At 46.9% G+C, this 23963-nt stretch overlaps 1 protein-coding gene across 8 annotated transcripts in view; it reads left to right on the top strand.

The window, feature by feature from the left end:
• Window positions 1-23963, top strand: part of HELZ (helicase with zinc finger) — a 1413339-nt gene that overhangs the window by 167777 nt on the left and 1221599 nt on the right. For all 8 annotated transcript variants that reach the window (XM_069199901.1, XM_069199892.1, XM_069199898.1 and 5 more), the window contains one exon: window positions 717-773. In XM_069199901.1, coding sequence (XP_069056002.1) covers window positions 717-773 — 57 coding nt within the window. The remainder of the gene's footprint in view (window positions 1-716; window positions 774-23963) is intronic.

The raw sequence follows: 23963 nt of genomic DNA, 5'->3' as shown, positions 1-23963 counted from the left end.
TATCACTTGTTATAAGCATGGGAATGGGTCAAGATAACCTTCCATGTCATACTGGCCAACTCAGCCAAGGATTAATGGTGGATGGGAGTAAGGGAACTGGAACAATGTGACACATTGTACTGGCTAATGAAGTTTTTTAGATCTCAGAGTAACTGAAATTAGCAGTAGAGGGTAAAAGTGAATGACACATTTATTCTTCTAATGCCCTCAACACTCAAAATTGTGCAATGAGTAACATTCAAGTTATTTTTTCCCCAAGAAGAAACAATGTTTCTTTATATTCCACTTTAACTAATGTGCAAGGTTTCTCAACCATATATTTTCTGTTTGATCAATAAATGCCTTTGCATATTTCGAATCCCAGAAAAAGTCTCCATTTTCACAGCAGTAGAAAACCATGGCTCCTGGATCAGATAACTTTATATAGGGCAGAAGGTACAGTGAGCATATTAATCTGGTTGTGAATAGAAACAGAGATGGAAAATGTGAAAAGGCTAAAAAGCCTAGTGTATTTTGCCCTAAAGGCAGTAGGTCTCTAACTTGCAGATCAGTATGGTCTTACGGATGTATTATGAATAACGTTTCTCTAATGGATTTCAAGAAATCCTACTGTAATAGTGGTACAGTTGAACTTGCAATCAGTGTTTTAATATAGAACCTGTTATTTTCTAGTAATGTTACAATAGAATGACGCAATTTTGTTGCTTTCTTTTTAGAATGGAATGGTGACTAAAGATCTTATAAAACTGAAAACTCTTCTATCTGGAATAGAGGTATGTGTGAGTTGTATTGCTTCAGATTCTACCCTGGATGAGATGAGATGAGTATATAAATGTGCAAATAAATTATTTTATTATACTTTAAAAACTGCATGAACTTTCGTTGTGATGTAGAAAACGACTCCTGTTGTTTTCTGAACATGGGTAAAAATAACTAGTGCTTTCAAACAATGTTCATTGCCTTAATCTCAACTCACTTTGAGTGGGCGTGAGTACAAAGGTTCTACAATCAAGAGCCTATTCATTACATTATTTTGTCCAATGGACAGACAACCTATCCAGACTTCCAGTTAACCTTTCATCACTGTCTTAATAGGGCAATTGCTCACCCACCTTGTGTTTCATCCCCTAACTTGTTTAGATCATAAAAAAATATTTTTATTGTTTGTCTGCACCCTTGTCCACTTAGTGATTGCTTTCATCACAACATGCATTATGAGTATATTTCATAACCCTCTCTGGAGTGTTTTGTGATCTAGCATGATCTTTAAATGTTTCTTCAATTGGACATACCAATGAGGAATACATTCCAAAGGCACATTCTTTAGTGACCATGGGAGTGAACAGGTTGGCCATTTGCTTGGATGTGAAACCCCTAATTTTCTAGGAGACAATTAGAGGTAGCCTGCCTCTGTTGGGTCCTTAAGAAGACTGGAGCTACTCTCTAGGTTTTACAGGAATATGATTGTCCACCACAATCCTAGAATGACCCATTAATAATCCTAGAGTGAGCACTGGCAGACAGGAGTTTTTTCTTTTTTTCTACTCTTTATAGAAGTTATTCTTGATCAGTTACACAGTAGATATATTAAGCAAGACCTTTCCTGGTGGGGATGGCTAATGTGGGACCAGTGGTGAATATAGCTAACTGGTCAAGTCATCTATTTTGTACAAGTGATTCCTCACCTGAAAGAGAATTACATTTATTGCTTCCACGTAAATCTAACTATATAAAAGTAGCAGTCGATGTAGGTGTTTTGAATTTACTGAGTTTTCAGAAATATTGGTGTTCCAGTTGGGTTGTCTCCCATATCAGAGGGTCTAGGCTTTCCATGAAATATAAAATCATTTTTTGCTTTTTGAAACACACTTAGTTTTGGTAGCATTTTGTTCATGCTGGAAGAACTTTTAATAAAAAGGTTTCAACACTCTGTCCATCATCCTTTTGTTTTGCTAAAGTTGCCCTAAGTGGCAAAGGTATGCCCAAATGTGTATCCTGTGCTCAATGTGCCACGTGATGTAAGGTAGCCTGGCTGATGAGGGGTGTTACTCTGAAACTGGTCCCAGGATGCTTGTTTCTGGTCCAGGGAGGACCTGGTCTGGCAGTTCGAGCTGGACTGTTCCATGGGGTGCAGGATCAAGACTGATTTGCATACGGCTGGATCCAAACTGGGGTGGCATGATGAGCAAAAGAATCACGGATTTAACCTAGATCTGTGACTGAGTGTTTGACTTTTCAGCACTCCATCCATCATCCTTTTGTGTTGCTAGAACTTTAAATAGAGCTCCTTGTTGGTGACAAGATGGCTGATGTTCTGTGATCTCCCCGGGGTGCTTGCATGTCACCCTTTGCTCGCCACTGTTGAAGACACATTTGCATATTGTGTAATAGGTGGCTGAACTGAAGGTTGCTAGTATGCCTGGGATACACACTAATTTTAGCCCCTGGTGCTGTCTCGTTGCAAGGTTCTGATTAACGCTTCTGATGCAACAGTAGCATTATTATGTTGATTTTCTGATGACTCCTCATATAGAGATTACATTCCCAGCTGACTTGGGGGTGTGGTGTTGAAGTGGGACCCTGGGGTTGTAAGACATCGGCAGAAGGGGAGGGAAGTTACTAAATTGATAGATTTGTCATTCAGATTGGTTGCTGTGCAATGTAATCCCTGCTTTGGTTACAGTTGAGTCTGGGATTGGGAGACCTCCATCCATCTCTCCACTTTTACCTTACAAGCCTTAAAGGAAGAAACAACAATGCTCAAAGTTGAGTCCTTTCCAGTGTGCCACTACTGTTCCGAAATACAGAGCTGCATCACACAGAATTCTCCCTACCCCTTAAAGTACATAACAACTAATCCTCTCTAAAAAGCACAATAGTCTGTGGCAAGGGTATGGAAAGCCTGGTTGGGGGTAGTTTGGGGGCAGAGGGGGTAGTTACAATCCACCTGGCTCGTCTTTACACTTAGCACAGACGTTTGCCTTATATTATGCCAACTAACTATTTGTGCTAGGGTATTCTCTTGTGCCGCAGGGGAGTATAGAGGGTGAAATGTGACAACTCTGCATCATACAGGCCACCTCTCAGTCGGAGCCTTATCTGGACACCAGCCTGTCCCCTTTGTAGTGTTTATATGTGGAGGGAGTTTGATATAGACATGAATCCTTCAGTCTGGCATCACACATACAGGGCTTCTCCAGCCTCCAGTTCAAGTAACCCACACCCCAGGTTTAATTTTTTGTAGCAGAACAAATTAGTCCAGAAGATGTGTCAAGCTTGTCTCTAGTTCCCCTATGTGGATGGGGGTTGGGTGGGAGGTAGTATGTCAGTCTTGCAGCAGACAAGGTATGTTTTAGCCCTACAGCGGCTCCAGCTCACCGCCTTTCATCTGTCCACACAAGAAGGGTGGAGGGGGTTACAAGTGTTTCAGCCACCACTTGAACTCACATGGCTCCTCCAGTTGCCAGTGATCCTCACCTTCTATCAAGAGCCCCCCCAACTCTGTTCACGGCCACCCCCTCCTGCGGCCTCCTTTTCAACTGAGCCTTTCAATATAGCGGGTGATGGGAAATTGGTATTGTCCTACTGTTGCCTAGACTTCCACTGAATAACATGGCAAAAAAAACTCATGCAGTGGTCATCCTTTTTGTCTGCACAATGCACTGTTTCATGTATGTCTATCTGATAGCTTGGAAGGCAAAATCTGCCTATATTGTTTATGGAAAAAATGTAAGTTAGAATTTTATTTTCTAGAATTGAGGCTATAGTGCCGATTGGTTATGGCTCAAAACAAATGCTTGATGATAGAGCATTCTTAATGTCCTACACTAGATACAACAGATTTCCACAACACAGTATAGAAAATGATGAACACATTACAAATAAAATCATAACAAAGCCTTGGGTAACCTTTTAGTTAGTTTTATCATGATCTTTATTACAAGTTTGCTATTAATGTAGATCACCAGCTGTCTCACTCGAGTCCAAAACTGGTCTTTGATGGGCCCAAGTTATTAACAGTGTGTGAGGACAACCCTCACTATTATTTACAACTCATTACATAAGTCCATATTGAGGTACCATGCACTTAGCTTAGCTATTTCTGTAGTGCCCCATAACTGTGCAGTATTTTTTTGGGTCACTGCTAGTCCCACATTCCAGAGTAGTTTGGCATATTTTAGGAATAATTGCTCATTCCAGGTTCCTAACAACATCACAATGGCTGATAAAGGTACATGAACTTCATGCACCCTAGTAAGGGTATCTTGTAACCTCACACAATAATTCATGCATCTTCGATTTAGAGCCATTTTGCATGAAAGAGTGTCTATTTGATTACTGCCACTTCATTGTATCACTTACCTCATTATCTGCTCTCCCAAGACTATCCATGTCCAAGTACTGTATAAATCTATGTTAGATCTTAAACTGCACTAGTCCGTAGTCCGTAAATGTGATTCCTCACTCTGTCATTGATGAGGCCAAGTATCCCATCCATGTAGATTTTTGTCAGTCTAAGGTGTGGAGTAAGTTGTTAATCAGTATCTTATACATCCTGGGCACTGTTTTCTTTATTTATGTTTTAACTAGAGGTTCTGCCAGTTCTCTGTATATTATAGGACAGGAATGTTGTGGCTAACTCGTAAGGTGTACATATTTCTTTAAATTAAGTCTTGTCGGTACATGCTCCAACCCATAAAGACCCATCTGCTTGGATATTCCCATGCAAAAGCCCAGTCAAAAGCTTAAGGTTGGGTAGGAGTTTACAAACCCAGGAGGGTTGTTGTTGGTAAACTCCACTTCCCAATAAAGATATTTTATGATTGTATTGCAGGCTTGCAATGCTGCTCTTTTGGGTTCAGGGAAGATGTTCTGTATTTTCCTTGTGTGTGGAGTGTTATGATTACTCTTGTTCCCAAGTGCTTCACAGTCCACCACTAAATGTTATGCTATGTGTATTTGTAAAGCACACCATCACCTGCAAGGGTATCCTGGCGTTGAGCAGGTGTGTGCATACCAGCCCTGCATATGGTACGATGGCCAATTCTTCAGCTTCTAGTGGAATTCAAGAAGAGAGGAGGAGGCAATGATGTAGAGTCAGAGGTTGTTCCACGCTTTAGGAGTAACATACAAGAACGTTCATCCTCCTGATTTGGTTCTGTGTATGCATGTGATGTGTTGCAAGTAGGAGTCCTTTTGAGAGAAGGGTTCTGGGCTGTTGGTAGAAGGAGATGCAGCTGTTCAGAAAAGTGGGGCTTAAGTTGTTTAGTGCCTTGAATGTGTGTGTGAGGAGTTTGAAACAAGCATGTTTGTGCATCCAAAGCCAGTGGAGCTTCCTGTGATGTGATGTGGGGTGATGTGAGTTCTGTTTGGAGTGTTTCTGTAGTCTAACGAGCTGGCTATTAGGGTGTGAGGGATAGATTTTTCTGGTGTTGCTTGGGAGCCATTTGAATATGTCCCTCAGAATCTTCTGGGTGTGAACTAGAATGGAGTGGCAGCGTTGACTTGTGCGGTCATGTCTGGTTTGTTGTTGATCATGATCCTGAGGTTCTGGTGTGGGTCTGAGTTTGGCTGGCTAGCAGTTGGAGTTTCGTGGTGGTGTTACGTCAATATTGAGCTTGAAGCATTTGGCTTTCGTCCAGTTGGTGAATTCTGTCATAGAGGTGTTGAACTTGTTTCTTTTGTTGGGGGGCAGGGGGGTTCTTGGCTAAAAGGGAGAGTATAAGTAGTGTGACGTGGGCGTAGGAGTGGATGTTGAAGTCATGTGGGTGGATGATATTGGGTGGGGCTGAGCAATGAACCTTGAGGCACTCAACAGATGAGTTTTCAGGTTCCCGAGGAGTAAAGTGTCAGGCTGACAAACTGATCTTGTGCAGGCGCCAGATGAGTTTGGGGGATGAGATTGTGTCAAATGCTGCAGAGAGTTCTCAGAGAATGAGGGTTGCCATGTCTCCTCTGTCTTTATTTTGAACTGTATGGCATTGAGGAATTGGTGATTGCTGAGGTTTTCGGTGAGGTGCTGATTGATTAGATTCTTTAAGAACTTGGCCTGATATGATAGGAGTGAGATGAGTTTTTAGGCGGAAAATGTGACTGGATCAGCAGATGGTTTCTTGAGCAGGAGTGTGATGACTGCATGCTTCCACGTGTTCTAGAATGTGGCTAAGTTGATGGAAGTATTGTGAATTATGAATGGGTGTTACTAGTGGTCGTTTGAAGAAGGCATGGTCAGAGCATGGCCCTGATGGGGCTCCCCTGAGTGGATGGTCTTCATGGTAACAGCTGTTATGACTGAGGTGACTGCGGGCTATGAGGTCAGGGTTTGTTCTTCAGCCGTGATGGGAGGTCGAGTTGCAATGGTGACTGAGTTCTGTTGAGGGTCAAACTTGCTGTGTATGGGGGGAGATTTGTTGCGAAGTGTTAATGCTTCTGGAGGTGGCAGGAGGTTCAGTGAAATCTTTGAAAACAAAGATTTCCTTCCTGCTGTTTGTGCCAACTTTGATGCAGTCTGCAAGAGCTGTATTCTTGGTGTTCAGTATCTGCTGCTGATAGTTCCTTCAGACAGACTTAAAGATGTCTTTATCCATGGTGTCTTGACTCATGATTGATTTGTCCTCCAGTTGCTTCCAGTGGTGTTTCGTCAAGTGCCTCTGTGTACCAGCTGACCTTTGGTTGGCCTCATGCCGTTAGTTTGTTCTTGAGAGGATGCAGGCTGTCGGCACAGCTGTTGAGGTCCTTGCTGGCTGTAAGCAAGCTCCTGGTGTCCTCGGGCCAGTGTTTTCAGACGTGAGGAAGCCCATTCCTTTTATGTGATGCTTTTCCAGCTGCATTGGACAGATCCAGTGGTGGCAGGTCTGTTGTGGCATGGGATGGGAATGCGGAAACAGATGAAGGAGTGGTCTGTCCAGGTCAGTGTTGCTGGCTTATTGCCTGTGATGTTAATGTATGAGGAGAAAATTGGGTCCAAAAGGTTTTTAGCTTTATAGGTGGGTTCAGTAACATGCTGTGTAAGACTGAGGTTTTCTAGAAGGGCCGCAGAGTTTGGGTAGGTGCTGTCATTTAGGTGAAAGTTAAGGTTTCTAACGAGGACATAGGTGCTGGCATTGATGCTCAGGGTGCAACGAAGTCTGTGATGTCACTGACTATATTGATGCAGGATCCTGGTGGGCTGTATACGATGGTTCCGCCCAGGAAGAAGTTGGCTGTGATATGTATCTTGAACGTGAAGTGTTCCAGGTTGCTGGTGGTGGTGTCCATGTTGGCAGTGTAGCTGATAGGGTGTTTACATATGATGGCGACTTCGCCTCTCGACTTGTGATGATAGTCTTGATTAGTAATCTTGTAGCCAGCGAGGATGGCTGTAGCAATGTCCACTGCAGAGGTTGGGTTTAGCTGTTTTTCTGTGAGGAAGAGCAGGTCTGAGGCATGGTTGTGCAGTAGGTCCCATATCTGACGTGTTTTGTGAGCAGGGTGTTGAGGTGCATGCATGTGAGTGTGCCATGCTGCATGGGTGAAGGTTGCTCTGTATGAGTGTGTGCAGTTGGGGGCGTGGCCAGGGGCCAAACATGGTGAACTCAGACTAGCAGAGCTCCCGAAACCTGCTTGGGAGTCCCGATTTATCTTGTAGACTCGGCCAAGAAACTCACCCTGCTCGGCTGGAGCTGAGGTAGGCGACTGCCAAGGATTGGGGAGAGCCCTCGGGCCCCTCATGGCCGGCTCCTGACGCCCGGACTCTGGTCAGCAGCCGAGGACGAGAGCCTATGTGGGCTGGAGCAGTGGTTTGGGAGACGACCTAGCCCGGCCCTCCTGTGTGCCAACTTACTCCTCCGGCGAATAACAGCCAGCTCCGGCAGTGGGACGCACAGAAGCTGCAGCACTGTCCCCCCCTCGGCTGTGATCAAGGCAACTTTGCGACGCTCCAGTGAGTGCAGATGCTGGGACAGGGTCGGGCCCTGCACCGAGGGGAAGCACTGTGGAGGGGAAAGCCTACGATACCTAGTGATCCCTTGGGCCCGGCTGATTCCGGAGCCACTCCGCTGCACCTGCGGGCCCTCTCTCCCCTCCCCTCTGCCATTGGGATGGAATGGTAGGGGGATAGTGTGGCCCACAGTGAACCTTCTGGAGTTCGAGACTGTACCAGAGGAGGTGGACCAAGGGGAGAAAGACACTAGGCCCGAGGGTGGGAGCTCCCCAGTGATAATCTAGTGAAAAGGTGATGCAGCCCCACGGTAGCAATCAGACATGAGACTGTAGGTTCCGTAAGGGAGCTGGTGCCCCCCAACATCGCACCGAGCCGCAGCAGAGCCTTGTGCGACTGAGGGCTGCCGAGGTTCCTGATCGTAGGAGAGTGGGCAATAGTAACAGAAGGCGAACGATTTGCAATTGGCACCCATTAAGCAGCGGGGAAGGCAGCTGACTGGGCACCCCCCAGCCTGATTTGAATGAAGTGAGAGTCTGATCGATGGCAGGGACATTGATTGGGCGCTGTTGCAGCACATCGTCAATCTGAATTCTACAGTAGAATCTGTGCTAGCCGCTCTGAAGTAGGACAGCCAAATGAAAGGCATGGCAAGAATTGGAGGGGAGCCAGCTGTTGGGAGGCGCTGCCAGGCCGGTTGGTAAAGGGGGGAAGGCTCAGAAGAACGATGTGTCGCAACAAGCCTACACTCTATCCCTTTCAGCGGACCCTGGGGCTTCACAGGAATGAAGCAATAGTTCAGCCACTGGGGACTGCATCCCTCCCACCAATCCTGCTGCCCCCCCAGACAAGCTGGACTGATTCTACAAGAAATCTGTGATTCTCAGACATTAACTCTATTGCCTCTGACCTCAGCATCTTGAGAGATGATCATCAGAAGCTGGCTAACAAAGTGCACGCTGCAAAGGGCATCCTGACTGAGCTGGTCTCCCAGCTCGCTCAGAACTCTGACAACCTGGCAGACCTCCAGAGTCATATCCAACCGCTACATGACCGTGCAGAAGATGCTGAAGGCCGAGCAGGTCGAAATAATGTGCAGTTAGTGGGCCTGCCAGAATAGGAAGAAGGAACTAATCCAACTCAGTTCATCGAGGAGTGGCTTTTTATAACTGTAGTGCCCTAGGATCTGTCGCCTATTTTGTTTGTCGAGAGAGCTCACAAGGTCCCTGCCCGCCGACCGTCGCTGGGGGTGCTACCCTGGCCCATAGTGGCCCAGATCCTGAATTATCGTGAACGTGACCACTTGTTGCGGATGGCACAGAGCTCATCATCTATTAAAGTGGCCAATGCAACAGTTTCTTTATTCCCAGACTACATGCTTGAAGTGCACTGGCGCCGTGCATCCTACCAGTCTGTGAAGAAGAAACTCCGCGAGGAGGGCCTGAAATATGCCCCCTTATTTCCAGCACAGTTAGAAATCCTGTACGACGATCTTTCCTTGTTCTTAGAAACCTCGGATGCCGCGTGGGACTGGCTAGAACTAACACACCCTCTGACACACCATCAAGAAAGAGCTGGGGAAGCCCTAACCCATGCTTGCAAAAACACTAGCAAACACCGTCAGAAAGGAGCATCAACAACGGCCAAGTGGCTTGCGAGGGTAGGGTGGCAGCGCAGCTATCGGTGAAGAATATTGAGGCCCGGACCAGCCGGTCACCCAGGCAACTCTCCACTACCTCCATTTCAGATGCCGAGTCTGACTCCAGTATGGCCCTGTTCCCCTCAACCACACCGCAGACCTCTGACACTATTATCTGACTGAACTGGTGCCGCACTGAGAGATCCCGTGTATCATACATGTAACTTTAAGACTTGGCGTAGCTCCCAAGGAGCAGGGAAGTGTCCTTGGTACGCTTGCCCTAAATGGTATCATCATGGGCAAATTGGTGCAGTTTTAAACTACTCTTGGTCCCTCCCTCCATGTTACACTTTTCCATTATTTGAAGTTATGGTGAGTGTTTGATCGCACAGATGTTTCATGTTCAACCTAATAGTTGGGGTTTATAAAATGCTGCTTTGCCTGCCACAAGATGCTCTGCCAAATTGAGGGGGGGACGAAACCGATCGCACCTCAGAAAGATGGCGACTACGCGAAACCATTGTAAGATAGTGACATGGAGTGTTAGAGGTTTGGGTTCTGCTCAGAAGAGGCATAGGGTGCTAGCCACACCGCATCGCCATAAGGCATCTATTGCCTACGTACAAGAAACTCATTTATCATTACCTCAAAGCGGAGAGGCCAATTAATAGCCACCTCTCATTCCGGGTTTGCCAGAGGTGCGGTGTAGGAAGTTGGCTCTGTATATTCTATTTCAGAGTAAGAAATAGTGTGCACAGAGTCCAACGGTTCCCCTTAGAGGTAAGATAGTAGCATAATTAGATAATTCTAATGCTCTATTTTGTGGTAGTGTGGTCGAGCCGTAGGCTTATCAGCGGGTAGTGTTAAGCATTTGTTGTACACACACAGGCAATAAATGAGGAACACACACTGAAAGACTTACTCCAGGCCAATAGGTTTTTATAGTGAAAAATATATTTTCTTAGTTTATTTTAAGAACCACAGGTTCAATATTTGCAGTAAACACTTTAAATGCAAGGTACTTCACTTAGATACTTTAGGAACTTTGAATAAAAGCAATATCATATAAAGCCTTTGTAAAAATGGCAATAAGCTATTTTCAAAGTGGACACAGTGCAAAAATCAACAGTTCCTGGGGGAGGTAAGTAAAGGTTAGATTAGGAGGTAAGTAAAACACTTACAAGTCTCAGTTCTGGGGCATAGGCAGCCCACCGTTGGGGGTTCAAGGCAACCCCAAAGTTACCATACCAGCAGCTCCGGGCCGGTCAGGTGCAGAGGTCAAAGCGGTGCCCAAAACACATAGGTGCCTATGGAGAACAGGGGTGCTCCAGTTCCAGTCTGCCAGCAGATAAGTACCTGCGTCCTCGGGGGCAGACCAGGAGGGTTTTGTAGAGCACTGGGGGGGGGGGGGGGGAACACAAGTAGGCACAAAAAACACACCCTCAGCGGCACAGGGGAGGCCGGGTGCAGTGGGCAAAGCAGGTGTCTGGTTTCAGGTAGAAAACAGTGGAGGGACCCGGGGAGTCACTCTAGCGGAGCAGACAGGCACAGGGGGGCTTCTTGGGACAGCCACCACCTGAGCTAGGTAGAAGGTCACCTGGGGTCACTCCTGCGCTGAGGTTCGCTTCCTTCAGGTCCTGGGGGCTGCGGGTGCAGTGCTGGTTCCAGGCGTCGGGTCCCTTGTTACAGGCAGTCGTGGTCAGGGGGAGCCTCTGGATTCTCTCTGCAGGTTGTCGCTCTGGGGGCTCAGGGGGGGTCATCTCTGGTTACTCAGTCACCAGGGAGTCCTCCCTGAGGTGTTGGTTCTCTGTATCTTGAGCCGGGGGTGTCGGGTTCAGAGTGTGAAGTCTCGCGCTTCTGGCGGGAAACGTCGGGGTTTGGAAGTTGTATCTTTGTTGCAAAGAAGTAGCTGGTTTTGAGCAGGGCCGCTGCTCACAGGAGTTTCTTGGTTCTTTAGTCCAGGGCAGTCCTCTGAGGCTTCAAAGGTCGCTGGTCCCTGTTGGATGCGTTGCTGGTTGCAGGTTTTCGAAGTTGTAGACAGGCTGGTAGGGCTGGGGGCAAGGCAGTTGCCGTCTGTCTTCTCTGCAGGCTTGTAGGTCAGCAGTCCTTCTTGTTTCTTCAGGTTGCAGGAATCTGATTTCCTGGGATCTGGGGTGCCCCATAATATTAAATTTAGGGGTGTGTTTAGGTCTGGGAGGGCAGTAGCCAATGGCTACCGTCCTTGAGGGTGGCTACACCCTCTTTGTGCCTCCTCCGTGTGGGGGAGAGGGGCACATTCCTAGTCCTATTGGGGGAATCCTCCAAACTCAAGATGAAGGATTTCTCAAGGCAGGGATCACCTCAGCTCAGGGCACCTTAGGGGCTGTCCTGACTGGTGGGTGACTCCTCCTTGTTTTTCTCATTATCTCCTCCAGCCTTACCGCTGAAAGTGGGGGCAGTGGCCGGAGTGGCGGACATCTCCACGAGCTGGGATGCCCTGGGGTGCTGCAACAAAAGGGGTGAGCCTTTGAGGCTCACTGCCAGGTGTTACAGTTCCTGCAGGGGGAAGTGTAAAGCACCTCCACCCAGTAAAGGCTTTGTTCCTGGCCACAGAATGACAAAGGCACTCTCCCCATGTGGCCAGCAACATGTCTGGTGTGTGGCAGGCTCGCAGAAACTGGCCAGCCTACACTAGAAGTCGGATTGGTGTTCAGGGGGCATTTCTAAGATGCCCTCTGGGTGTATGTTACATTAAATTGCACACTGGCATCTGTGTGGCCAGTGTGCATTTATTGTGCTGAGAAGTTTGATACCAAACTTCCCAGTTTTCAGGGTGGCCATTATGGAACTGTGGAGTTTGTGTTTGACAAACTCCCAGACCATATACTCTTATGGCTACCCTGCACTTACAATGGCTAAGGTTTTGCTTAGACACTGTAGGGGCATATTGCTCATGCACATATGCCCTCACCTGTGGTATAGTGCACCCTGCCATAGGACTGTAAGGCCTGCTAGATGGGTGACTTACCAATGCCACAGGCAGTGTGAGGTTGGCATGGCACTCGAGGGGAGTGCCATGTCGACTTAGTCTTTTTATCCCCACCAGCACACACAAGCTGTGAGGCAGTGTGCATGTACTGAGTGAGGGGTCCACAGGGTGGCATAAGACATGCTGTAGCCCTTAGAGACCTTCCCTGGCATCAGGGCCCTTGGTACCAGTTACAAGGGACTTATCTGAGTGCCAGGGTTGTGCCAGTTGTGGAGACAAAGGTACAGTTTAGGGAAAGAACACTGGTGCTGGGGTCTGGTTAGCAGGGTCCCGGCACACTTTCAATCAAAACTTAGCATCAGCAAAGGCAAAAAGTTAGGAGGTAACCATGCCAAGGAGGCATTTCCTTGCATGCGGTCATCTGGATCAGAGCAGGAGTTCCCTCCCAGGTTATGCACACCCTTGGCAGATATGCCTTTGCACTGGAAGATTTGGATGGAATGCGTATGGTACTGGGGAGTATATATTGCCCCAGCACAGACCAAGTTGTCTTTTTGCAACGCCTTTCCACAACACTGTCAGAATGGGCACATATTCTGCGGGTGATAGGAGGAGATTTTAACGCAGTTTTGGATATTACACTAGATCGCTCACATCCATTACTACCCCACCAACTCATCAAAACAAACACAGGCCCTTACTGCCTGGACTGTTCATTGGGATCTAGCAGACGTGTGGAGAACACAACATGAGGGAATACTCTTTTTTATTATTATGTTTTTTCTTCTCCCCACCGCACGGCTTTGACCCCAGATTGGATTGCATCCGTTGCACGTCCCAAATGATGAGGCGATTTCTAGACACAACATATTTCGCTAAGACCTTTTCAGATCACAACCCACTGGAGATGACACTCCAACTGGGGCCGCGTCCCTACACCGATCCCCACATGACGCGTGCAGCTGACTCATCTTGAGGTTGCGTCCTTTTGCAGCACTGTGAAAACAGCTGTAACAGAGTACTTCACTATAAACGAGGGTACCCCCTCACCAAAAGTAGTGGAATGGGATGCATTCAAATTAGTTGTTGGGGGGTAGCCATTAAAACCATAGTAGGGACTAGGAGTCAGTTGCTACAGAATCTGACGGATATAGAGAAGAGAATGGGTAGCTTAGAGCAGGAGTCTATTGACAATCCTAATCGCACACCTGCACTGCTGGCAGCTAAAAAAAAAATGACATGCAGAACTCATTGAGCAACTGCCAGTCTGTGACCACAAAACCTGTACACAACATGTATAGGTTACACGGACACGTGTAAACGGATATAAAGTTGGGCCTTGTTAGCGCGTATGATGCAACCTCCCCATACCCCTAACTCAATCCTTCAGGTGATATTTCAATCCGGTCTGCAGTGTTCTACCCTAACCTCTGTGCAGAGTTACTCAGGGACCTCCAACTCTTACGTCTGTCCAGAGATGATCATACACAATTGATTGGGCCCATAACGGAAAAAGAGATACATCAGGCCATAAGGGAGATGGCACACAATAAGTCCCCCGGGTATTGATGGGTGCCAATCCAATTCTATTCTTCAATTCACAGCTCACCCCAAAGCTAGTGGCAATGTATAAAACAGTGCTGGAACGCAGGGAGCTCCCCGTAACCTTGAGCCAAGCACTAGTCACTTCTTTGTTAAAACCAGATCGAGCATCCAACAAGCTTACCTCTTACAGACCACTGTCGATATTAACCACTGGTTATAAAATACTCGGCAAAGTCCTTTCACAGAGGCTCCTGCCGTTCCTCCCTCAATTGATTGACATTGATCAGTGTGGTTTTATAGCCCACACAAGCACTTCCTTAAACATTCGCCGCCTGTATCAAGTGATGGAGGTAGCGCGGGCAACCTACCTACGGGCGGGATGCTTTTTGTTAGATTTGCAGCAGGCGCTTTGATTCCTTAGATTGGAAGTATGTAGATGCTATCCTTAGCAAGTTCAATATTCCGACTGGTTACATAAGATGGGTTAAAGTACTGTCGAAGTGGTATTGTACTTCGCCTCTACAACTTAGACCTCACCTGACAAAGACCATGGGTGGCGCTATCCCCATTGTAATCCCTGACTCTGGCACAGAGCCGGATGGGTGTTGTAGTCCCACCCTACGCCCGGAGCAAAGACTGGTGAGCACATCTCATTAATCTATCAGATATCCCGGGGCAAGTGACAGGACTGCCCGCTGTCACCATTACTATTTGCTCTGGCGATGGAACCCCTTGCCCAAAAGTTGAAACAAGAGGGAGGCAACTGGAAGATCCCTGATGGGAGGCGAATACATGCTGAGTTCTTAAATGTGGATGACATACTGTTATGTTCGATGGCATCTGTCGCTGTAGATACGCATGTTCTGCAATAGCTCGCCATCTGGTGTTGGGCCGGAGTGTTACAAGTTGTTTTTCTTCGAAGAAGTCTTTCGAGTCACGGGACCGAGTGACTCCTCCTTTTGTCTCCATTGCGCATGGGCGTCGACTCCATCTTCGATTGTTTTTTTTCCGCCATCGGGTTCGGACGTGTTCCTGTCGCTCCGAGTTTCGGAACGGAAAAAATAGTTAATTTCGGAAGATTTTCGTCGGTATTGTTGCGTTCGGGATCGGCGTACTTAGATTCAACACCGCATCGAAGATCGAAGAGCTCCGGTGCCCTTCGGGGTAGTTTTTCGATCCTCCGTCGGGGCCTGGTCGGCCCGACCGCGTGCTGAGGAACGCCGATGGAACGGACCCCGTTCCGTTTCTGCCCCAAATGCCACAATAAATACCCCTACACAGACCAACACTTGGTCTGCAACCTGTGCCTGTCACCTGAGCACAGCGAAGACACCTGCGAGGCCTGTCGTGCGTTCCGGTCCCGAAAAACACTCCGAGACCGTCGAGCCAGAAGACTTCAAATGGCGTCCGCACCGACAGCCCAACGGGAGTTCGAGGAACAAGAAGAGGAAGGTACCTTCTCGATCCAAGACTCAGACTCCGAAGGATTCGATGATACACAAACCGTGAGTAAGACGTCGAAAACCACACAAAGAAACATTTACAAGGCCCAGGGGACGCCACTGCCACCAGGCCATGGCTCGACCCATAAATTCGGTGACCGACCGTCGGCACCGAAAAAGGCCCAAACAGTGCCGAGATCGTCCGACTCCGGTCGAGACACCGGCACGCAGCCTTCTCGGGACCGAGAAAGTGCTGGAGACAAGCCTCGACACCGAGATGCCGGTGTGGACACGGCTCGACGCCGAGACAGCGGCACCGAAACAGATCGACACCGAGAGGTTTCGGCCCCGAAAAGGAAAAAAGTCACCTCGGAGCCGAAAAAACACGCAGACAAAGTTTCGATGCCGAAACAAACTGCAAGCGACCCAGCTTCAGGCTCTTATACAGAAGAGCACTCGCTAACCTCCCAAATGCAAAAGCATAGGTTTGAGGAAGAGCTACAAGCAACTGATGTGGACCATACGCAAAAGCGTATCTTCATTCAGCAGGGGACAGGAAAAATAAGCACCCTTCCCCCCATTAGGAGAAAGAGAAGGTTGGAGTTCCAGACGGAACAAGCACCACAACCAAAAGTGGTGAAAAGGGTTACACCACCACCCTCTCCTCCGCCCGTGATTAACGTTTCACCAGCACAAACGCCATCACACTCCCCAGCTCACACCACCATGAGCCAGGGTGACCAAGATCAGGACGCATGGGACCTATACGACGCCCCAGTGTCAGATAACAGCCCAGAGGCATACCCTACAAAACCATCTCCACCAGAAGACAGCACCGCGTACTCTCAGGTGGTGGCTAGAGCAGCACAATTTCACAACGTAAGCCTCCACTCAGAACAGGTCGAGGATGATTTCTTGTTCAACACACTCTCCTCCACCCACAGCTCCTACCAAAGCCTGCCTATGCTCCCTGGTATGCTCCGGCACGCAAAAGACATATTTAAGGACCCGGTCAAAAGTAGGGCAATCACACCAAGGGTGGAAAAAAAGTATAAGCCGCCTCCTACGGACCCGGTTTTCATCACAACACAGCTGCCACCAGACTCTGTTGTTGTAGGAGCAGCTAGGAAAAGGGCCAACTCTCACACATCTGGAGATGCACCACCCCCAGATAAAGAAAGCCGCAAGTTCGATGCAGCTGGTAAGAGAGTCGCAGCACAAGCTGCAAACCAGTGGCGCATCGCGAACTCCCAGGCACTACTTGCGCGCTATGACAGAGCCCACTGGGACGAGATGCAACATCTCATTGAACATCTGCCCAAAGACTTCCAAAATAGGGCAAAACAAGTGGTTGAGGAGGGACAGACCATCTCCAACAACCAGATACGTTCCTCCATGGACGCTGCAGATACAGCTGCACGGACAATTAATACATCTGTAACTATCAGAAGGCATGCATGGCTCCGAACGTCTGGATTTAAACCAGAGATTCAACAAGCAGTTCTCAATATGCCTTTTAATGAAAAAGAACTGTTCGGTCCAGAAGTGGACACAGCGATTGAGAAACTCAAAAAAGATACGGACACTGCCAAAGCCATGGGCGCACTCTACTCCCCGCAGAGCAGAGGGAATTACAGCACATTCCGTAAAACGCCCTTTCGTGGGGGGTTTCGGGGTCAAAGCACACAAGCCAGCACCTCACAAGCAACACCGTCCACTTACCAGGGACAGTATAGAGGAGGTTTTCGGGGACAATATAGAGGAGGGCAATTCCCTAGAAATAGAGGGAGATTTCAAAGCCCCAAAACCCCTACTACAAAACAATGACTCACATGTCACTCACCCCCTCCACACAACACCAGTGGGGGGAAGAATAGGTCATTATTACAAAGCATGGGAGGAAATCACTACAGACACTTGGGTTCTAGCAATTATCCAACATGGTTATTGCATAGAATTTCTACAATTCCCTCCAAACATACCACCAAAAGCACAAAATTTAACAACACACCATTCCAATCTCCTGGAGATAGAAGTGCAGGCACTATTGCAAAAGAATGCAATCGAATTAGTGCCAAACACACAAATAAACACAGGAGTTTACTCACTGTACTTTCTGATACCAAAGAAGGACAAAACGCTGAGACCAATCCTAGACCTCAGAGTAGTGAACACTTTCATCAAATCAGACCACTTCCACATGGTCACACTACAAGAAGTATTGCCATTGCTAAAACTGCACGACTACATGGCAACTTTAGACCTCAAGGATGCTTATTTCCATATACCAATACACCCATCGCACAGGAAATACCTAAGGTTTGTATTCAAAGGAATACATTACCAATTCAAGGTACTGCCTTTCGGATTAACAACCGCACCAAGAGTCTTTACCAAATGTCTAGCAGTAGTCGCAGCACACATAAGAAGGCAGCAAATACATGTGTTCCCATATCTAGACGACTGGCTAATCAAGGCCCATTCGTTAATAGAGTGCTCAAATCACACAAATCATATCATACAAACCCTCTTCAAACTAGGGTTCACCGTCAATTTCACAAAATCCAAAATTCTGCCACGCAAGGTACAACAATACCTGGGAGCCATAATAGACACATCAAAAGGAGTAGCCACTCCAAGTCCACAAAGAATTCAAAATTTCAACACCATCATACAACGCATGTATCCAACACAAAAGATACAGGCAAAGATGGTATTACAACTCCTAGGCATGATGTCATCATGCATAGCCATTGTCCCAAACGCAAGACTGCACATGAGGCCCTTACAACAATGCCTAGCATCACAGTGGTCTCAAGCACAGGGTCACCTCCTAGATCTGGTGTTAATAGACCGCCAAACTTACCTCTCGCTTCTGTGGTGGAACAACATAAATTTAAACAAGGGGCGGCCTTTCCAAGACCCAGTGCCACAATACGTAATAACAACAGATGCTTCCATGACAGGGTGGGGAGCACACCTCAATCAACACAGCATACAAGGACAATGGAACGTACATCAAACAAAACTGCATATCAATCACCTAGAACTTCTAGCAGTTTTTCAAGCACTAAAAGCTTTCCAACCAATAATAGTTCACAAATACATTCTCGTCAAAACAGACAACATGACAACAATGTATTATCTAAACAAGCAGGGAGGGACGCACTCCACGCAGTTAAGCCTGCTAGCACAAAAAAATTGGCATTGGGCAATTCACAACCAAATTCGCCTAATTGCACAGTTTATACCAGGGATACAAAATCAACTCGCAGACAATCTCTCTCGAGATCACCAACAGGTCCACGAATGGGAAATTCACCCCCAAATACTGAACACTTATTTCAAACTCTGGGGAACACCTCAGATAGACTTGTTTGCGACAAGGGAGAACGCAAAATGCCAAAACTTCGCATCCAGATACCCACACAAACAATCCCAAGGCAATGCCCTATGGATGAACTGGTCAGGGATATTTGCTTACGCTTTTCCTCCTCTCCCTCTCCTTCCTTACCTGGTAAACAAACTCAGTCAAAGCAAACTCAAACTCATATTGACAGCACCAACTTGGGCAAGGCAACCCTGGTACACAACGCTGCTAGACCTATCAGTGGTACCCTGCATCAAATTGCCCAACAGGCCAGATCTGTTGACACAGCACAACCAAAAGATCAGACACCCAGATCCAGCATCGCTGAATCTAGCAATCTGGCTCCTGAAATCCTAGAATTCGGGCACTTACAACTTACCCAAGAATGTATGGAAGTCATAAAACAAGCAAGAAGGCCATCCACCAGGCACTGCTATGCAAGTAAATGGAAGAGGTTTGTTTGCTACTGCCATATTAATCAAATACAACCATTACACACAACTCCAGAACATGTAGTGGGTTACTTGCTTCACTTACAAAAATCTAACCTAGCTTTCTCTTCCATTAAGATTCACCTTGCAGCAATATCTGCATACCTGCAGACTACCTATTCAACTTCCCTATATAAAATACCAGTCATTAAAGCATTCATGGAGGGCCTTAGGAGAATTATACCACCAAGAACACTACCTGTTCCTTCATGGAACCTAAATGTTGTCCTAACTAGACTTATGGGTCCACCTTTTGAACCCATGCACTCCTGCGACATACAGTTCCTAACCTGGAAGGTGGCATTTCTCATCGCCATTACTTCCCTGAGAAGAGTAAGCGAGATTCAGGCGTTTACTATACAGGAACCTTTTATACAACTACACAAAAATAAAGTCGTCCTAAGGACCAATCCTAAATTTTTGCCAAAGGTTATTTCACCGTTCCATCTAAATCAAACAGTGGAACTTCCAGTGTTCTTTCCACAGCCAGATACCGTAGCTGAAAGGGCACTACATACATTAGATGTCAAAAGAGCATTAATGTATTACATTGACAGAACAAAGAACATCAGAAAGACTAAACAACTCTTTATTGCATTTCAAAAACCTCATGCAGGAAACCCAATTTCAAAACAAGGTATAGCCAGATGGATAGTTAAATGCATCCAAATCTGCTACCTTAAAGCTAAACGACAGCTGCCCATTACACCAAGGGCACACTCAACCAGAAAGAAAGGTGCTACCATGGCCTTTCTAGGAAACATCCCAATGCAAGAAATATGTAAGGCAGCCACATGGTCTACGCCTCACACATTCACCAAGCACTACTGTGTAGACGTGTTATCCGCACAACAAGCCACAGTAGGTCAAGCTGTATTAAGGACATTATTTCAGACTACTTCCACTCCTACAGGCTGATCCACCGCTTTTGGGGAAATAACTGCTTACTAGTCTATTGCAGAACATGCGTATCTACAGCGACAGATGCCATCGAACTGAAAATGTCACTTACCCAGTGTACATCTGTTCGTGGCATCAGTCGCAGTAGATTCGCATGTGCCCACCCGCCTCCCCGGGAGCCTCTAGCAGTTTGGAAGTTACCTTCAATTATTTATATATGTATCATCTCAACCTTAAATAGGTGCATACTTAGTCACTCCATTGCATGGGCACTATTACTACAATTCAACTCCTACCTCACCCTCTGCGGGGAAAAACAATCGAAGATGGAGTCGACGCCCATGCGCAATGGAGACAAAAGGAGGAGTCACTCGGTCCCGTGACTCGAAAGACTTCTTCGAAGAAAAACAACTTGTAACACTCCGGCCCAACACCAGATGGCGAGCTATTGCAGAACATGCGAATCTACTGCGACTGATGCCACGAACAGATGTACACTGGGTAAGTGACATTTTCAATATGCGACATGAGCATAGAGAATGAACTAGTTAGCCACACTCTCGAACAATTTGGAGTTCTCAGGCCTGAAAGTAAGCCATTCAAAGTCACTTGTGTTTTCATTTCAGGAGGGACTACTCACCTCTGCCAAAGTCCCATTGGCTGGGCTGGAAATCCCTGTGGCCCAACAGACTTTCAGATATCTAGGGGTACAAATATATCACTCCGTTCACGACCTACTAAAAGGTACTTTGAACAGAGCAGTAACAGCATTAACATCAGAGATCAAAGTCTGGACTTCCCTGCCCCTGTCAGTGGCTGAACGCTTGGCACTAGCCAAGATGGTGATGCTTCCTAGGTTGCTGTATTTTTTTTGTGAATCTCCCAGTTCGACTACCGAGGTCGATTTTCAAAACACTGAACATCTTACTGACAGAATTAATATGGGCACCAGGGCGCTGCCGTATCCGTCTTTGAAAACTACAGTTGCCCACAGACGAGAGAGGGATGGGTGCACCGACTTTCAGACATACTGCATTGTGGCACAACTGCAATGGCTGGCCTACTGGTTAGCGGGAATAGACCTACAGGAGATAAATTATACACAGTTGCGACTAGAAAGTGGAGCACTACACTCGCTCCTTCTGCCAGGGAGACTGCACCACACCAAGCGGCTGCCCCTATTGTTGCAAAACACAGTGTGGTATTGGCGCCTGGTGCTCAGATTGAACAAGACTACAACACCATATGCACCCAACATTCCCTGCGTGGATTCCTCACCCCAGCTGGGTGCTCTCTATGACAAGGTTGAGTTAGTTAGATGAGTGGATTCTTGACCTTGGGGGATCTCTCCATAGAGGGTTACCCCCTCTCCCATAGGGATTTTATAGCCCAAATTCAACTTCCAGGTAGCCAATTTCTAACACAAGCCAATCTGTTACATTTTATACTCCAACAATGGTCCCTCTCCTGGGAAGAACCCAGACATATTCCCCAGTACAGACACCATATGACATGGGATCAGGGAGGCATTTAATTAAGTGGCTCTACAAAGTGCAACGCTCCCATTCTTTTATATCACTTCCCCCACAGCGGGAAAGATGGGAGACAGACTTAGTACACTCCTTGCATGATAAGGAATGGAAATTCCTTACTGGACATGCATCCCATATTCCCCTATATGCATGATTTAAATTTATCCAGTTTGCAATCTTCCATAGAGCCTGTTTGACTCCTTATTTCAAACTGCAAAATCCATCCGTCCCTGGTGCCACACAGAAAAGGCAGATTTACTCCACATGTTGTGGGCCTGTCCGTCCCGGAGACCCTACTGGGATTCAGCAGACCATTGCATATTGGATCTGTAGCCCAGGCCGGGGAAAGCGGGAGTGACTACCAGATTTGTTGACCTAGCACTTAAACTAGCCCAACAGTTAATTATAATTTGCCCGAAGTCCCCTACACCCCTGTCAGACCAGACATGGAGAACGGAGTTACTCCGATGGGGGGAGGCAGAGGGCACAGCCTTACACAGAGGGCTGTTTAATACAACTTTAGTTAGTAATAGACAGTGAGGTAGTCCTTGATACCAGGGATTGTGATATATCCAGACAGAAATGAGAAAATAGCTGACTTAACCTTGATGCATATTGATAAGTAAGGCTAGAATACTGACATGCTTTTAATTTTTGAAGGCTATTTAATAGAGTGGAGGCAATGTTCTGCAGTTAACCAGATATTGGATACTGCTACAAATAAAACAACAAATGGCTTTCGTTTGCCCTTGGATTAGATGTATAAAACAGAACAACAGGGGAACTGCCTTGGTCAATGATTTATGTAATCACTCTTAACTCACTTGATGGCCTATGAACTCATATACAGCCAACTATGTATACATAAATGTGTGATGACATTATGAAGGTGAATTTACACCCTTTGGCTGGTACGAAGCAATATTGGGAATACAATGTAATGTCTGTTTTTATAACATGTTAATAAAAATAAGTCTGAAAAAATAAGTGAGCAGTTGGCTGGTTTGTTAGAGTGAGTGGAGTGATTTTGGTGTGGGAGTGGGTAGTAGAGTGCGGATGAGGGTTCCTGGCACTGGGTGCAGTCCAGGTTAATAGGGGTCCAGACGGGCTTGCCTTTGGTGCACCTTTGGCAGGCCAATGACAGATCCACACTGCAGCTTCCGTTAAGTACGTCCTATTTGGAGGGAGGAGCACAGGGGGTGGGCAGTAGTCGTATGGATGATGGGGTGGAAAAAAGAAGATACTCACTGTGACGGGTGAATCTGTCTGTTTATTACAGCCAGCCCAATAATATCTATTCATGTCGAGTAGAGCTATGCCCACTTTGTACAGTCCCATATACAGCATCATCAAAGTGATCCTATGAGGGCACCCACCCTACAACAAAGAGCGGAGTGCTGCATCTAGTCAGGGGTAGAAGCCCGCTCACCATAAATGATTTCTATCTGATAGAGACTTCTAGTTGCAGATTCCTTACCTTTGAATTTTCCCTAGGCGTCAGGTTGGATCCAGAGAATTTTGTGAACAGTACCACTGCACGCTGTCAGGTGGCGTCTTTAGGGTCTGAGTTTACTATCTGCATCGGATATGATGTTCCGGTTCCTATATAGACGCCACCCTGGCGTTCTGACGTCAGTTCTTTTCTTTCCGCACCATAAAGCACTGATCCCAAGAGAGCTTACCCCTCAGTCATTTTTGGACTGGCTTTTTAAAACTTTTTGTCGAAGATATTTTCCTGTTTTCAACTCCTGGTGTGTTGAGGATGTCATTGAGGAAGACCGCCTTCAGGCCCTGTGGATCTAGTCATTGGGCGAGGTCTGTAACAGATCTGCACTATGTGTGTCTTGGTGTCTGGAGCGCAACCACGACCTAAAGTCTTTCTCCAAGTGTTGGGCCGTGCATCCAAGGGCTTTGAGAGAGCAGTCCTTAAACCTGGTGGTGGCCTGGCAATCGAATCCGCACAAGTCGAGATCTCGTTCGAGAGAAAGGTTCTGGGATCAGTTGCGGAGTCCTCCATCATCGTCGTCCCACTCCAAGTCCTTGGGCTACCGGGTAAGTCGAGACATAAGAAGAAATCTAAGAAGTTGAAGCTTTCTTAAATTTCTTCTTGTCTGTCGGCTGATGAGACAAGGGAGCATCGACATTGCCTGCGGAGCCT

The sequence above is a fragment of the Pleurodeles waltl genome, chromosome 7 (genome assembly GCF_031143425.1).
Source record: "Pleurodeles waltl isolate 20211129_DDA chromosome 7, aPleWal1.hap1.20221129, whole genome shotgun sequence".
NCBI lineage: Eukaryota > Metazoa > Chordata > Amphibia > Caudata > Salamandridae > Pleurodeles > Pleurodeles waltl.
This window is presented reverse-complemented; position numbering and strand designations above follow the sequence as displayed.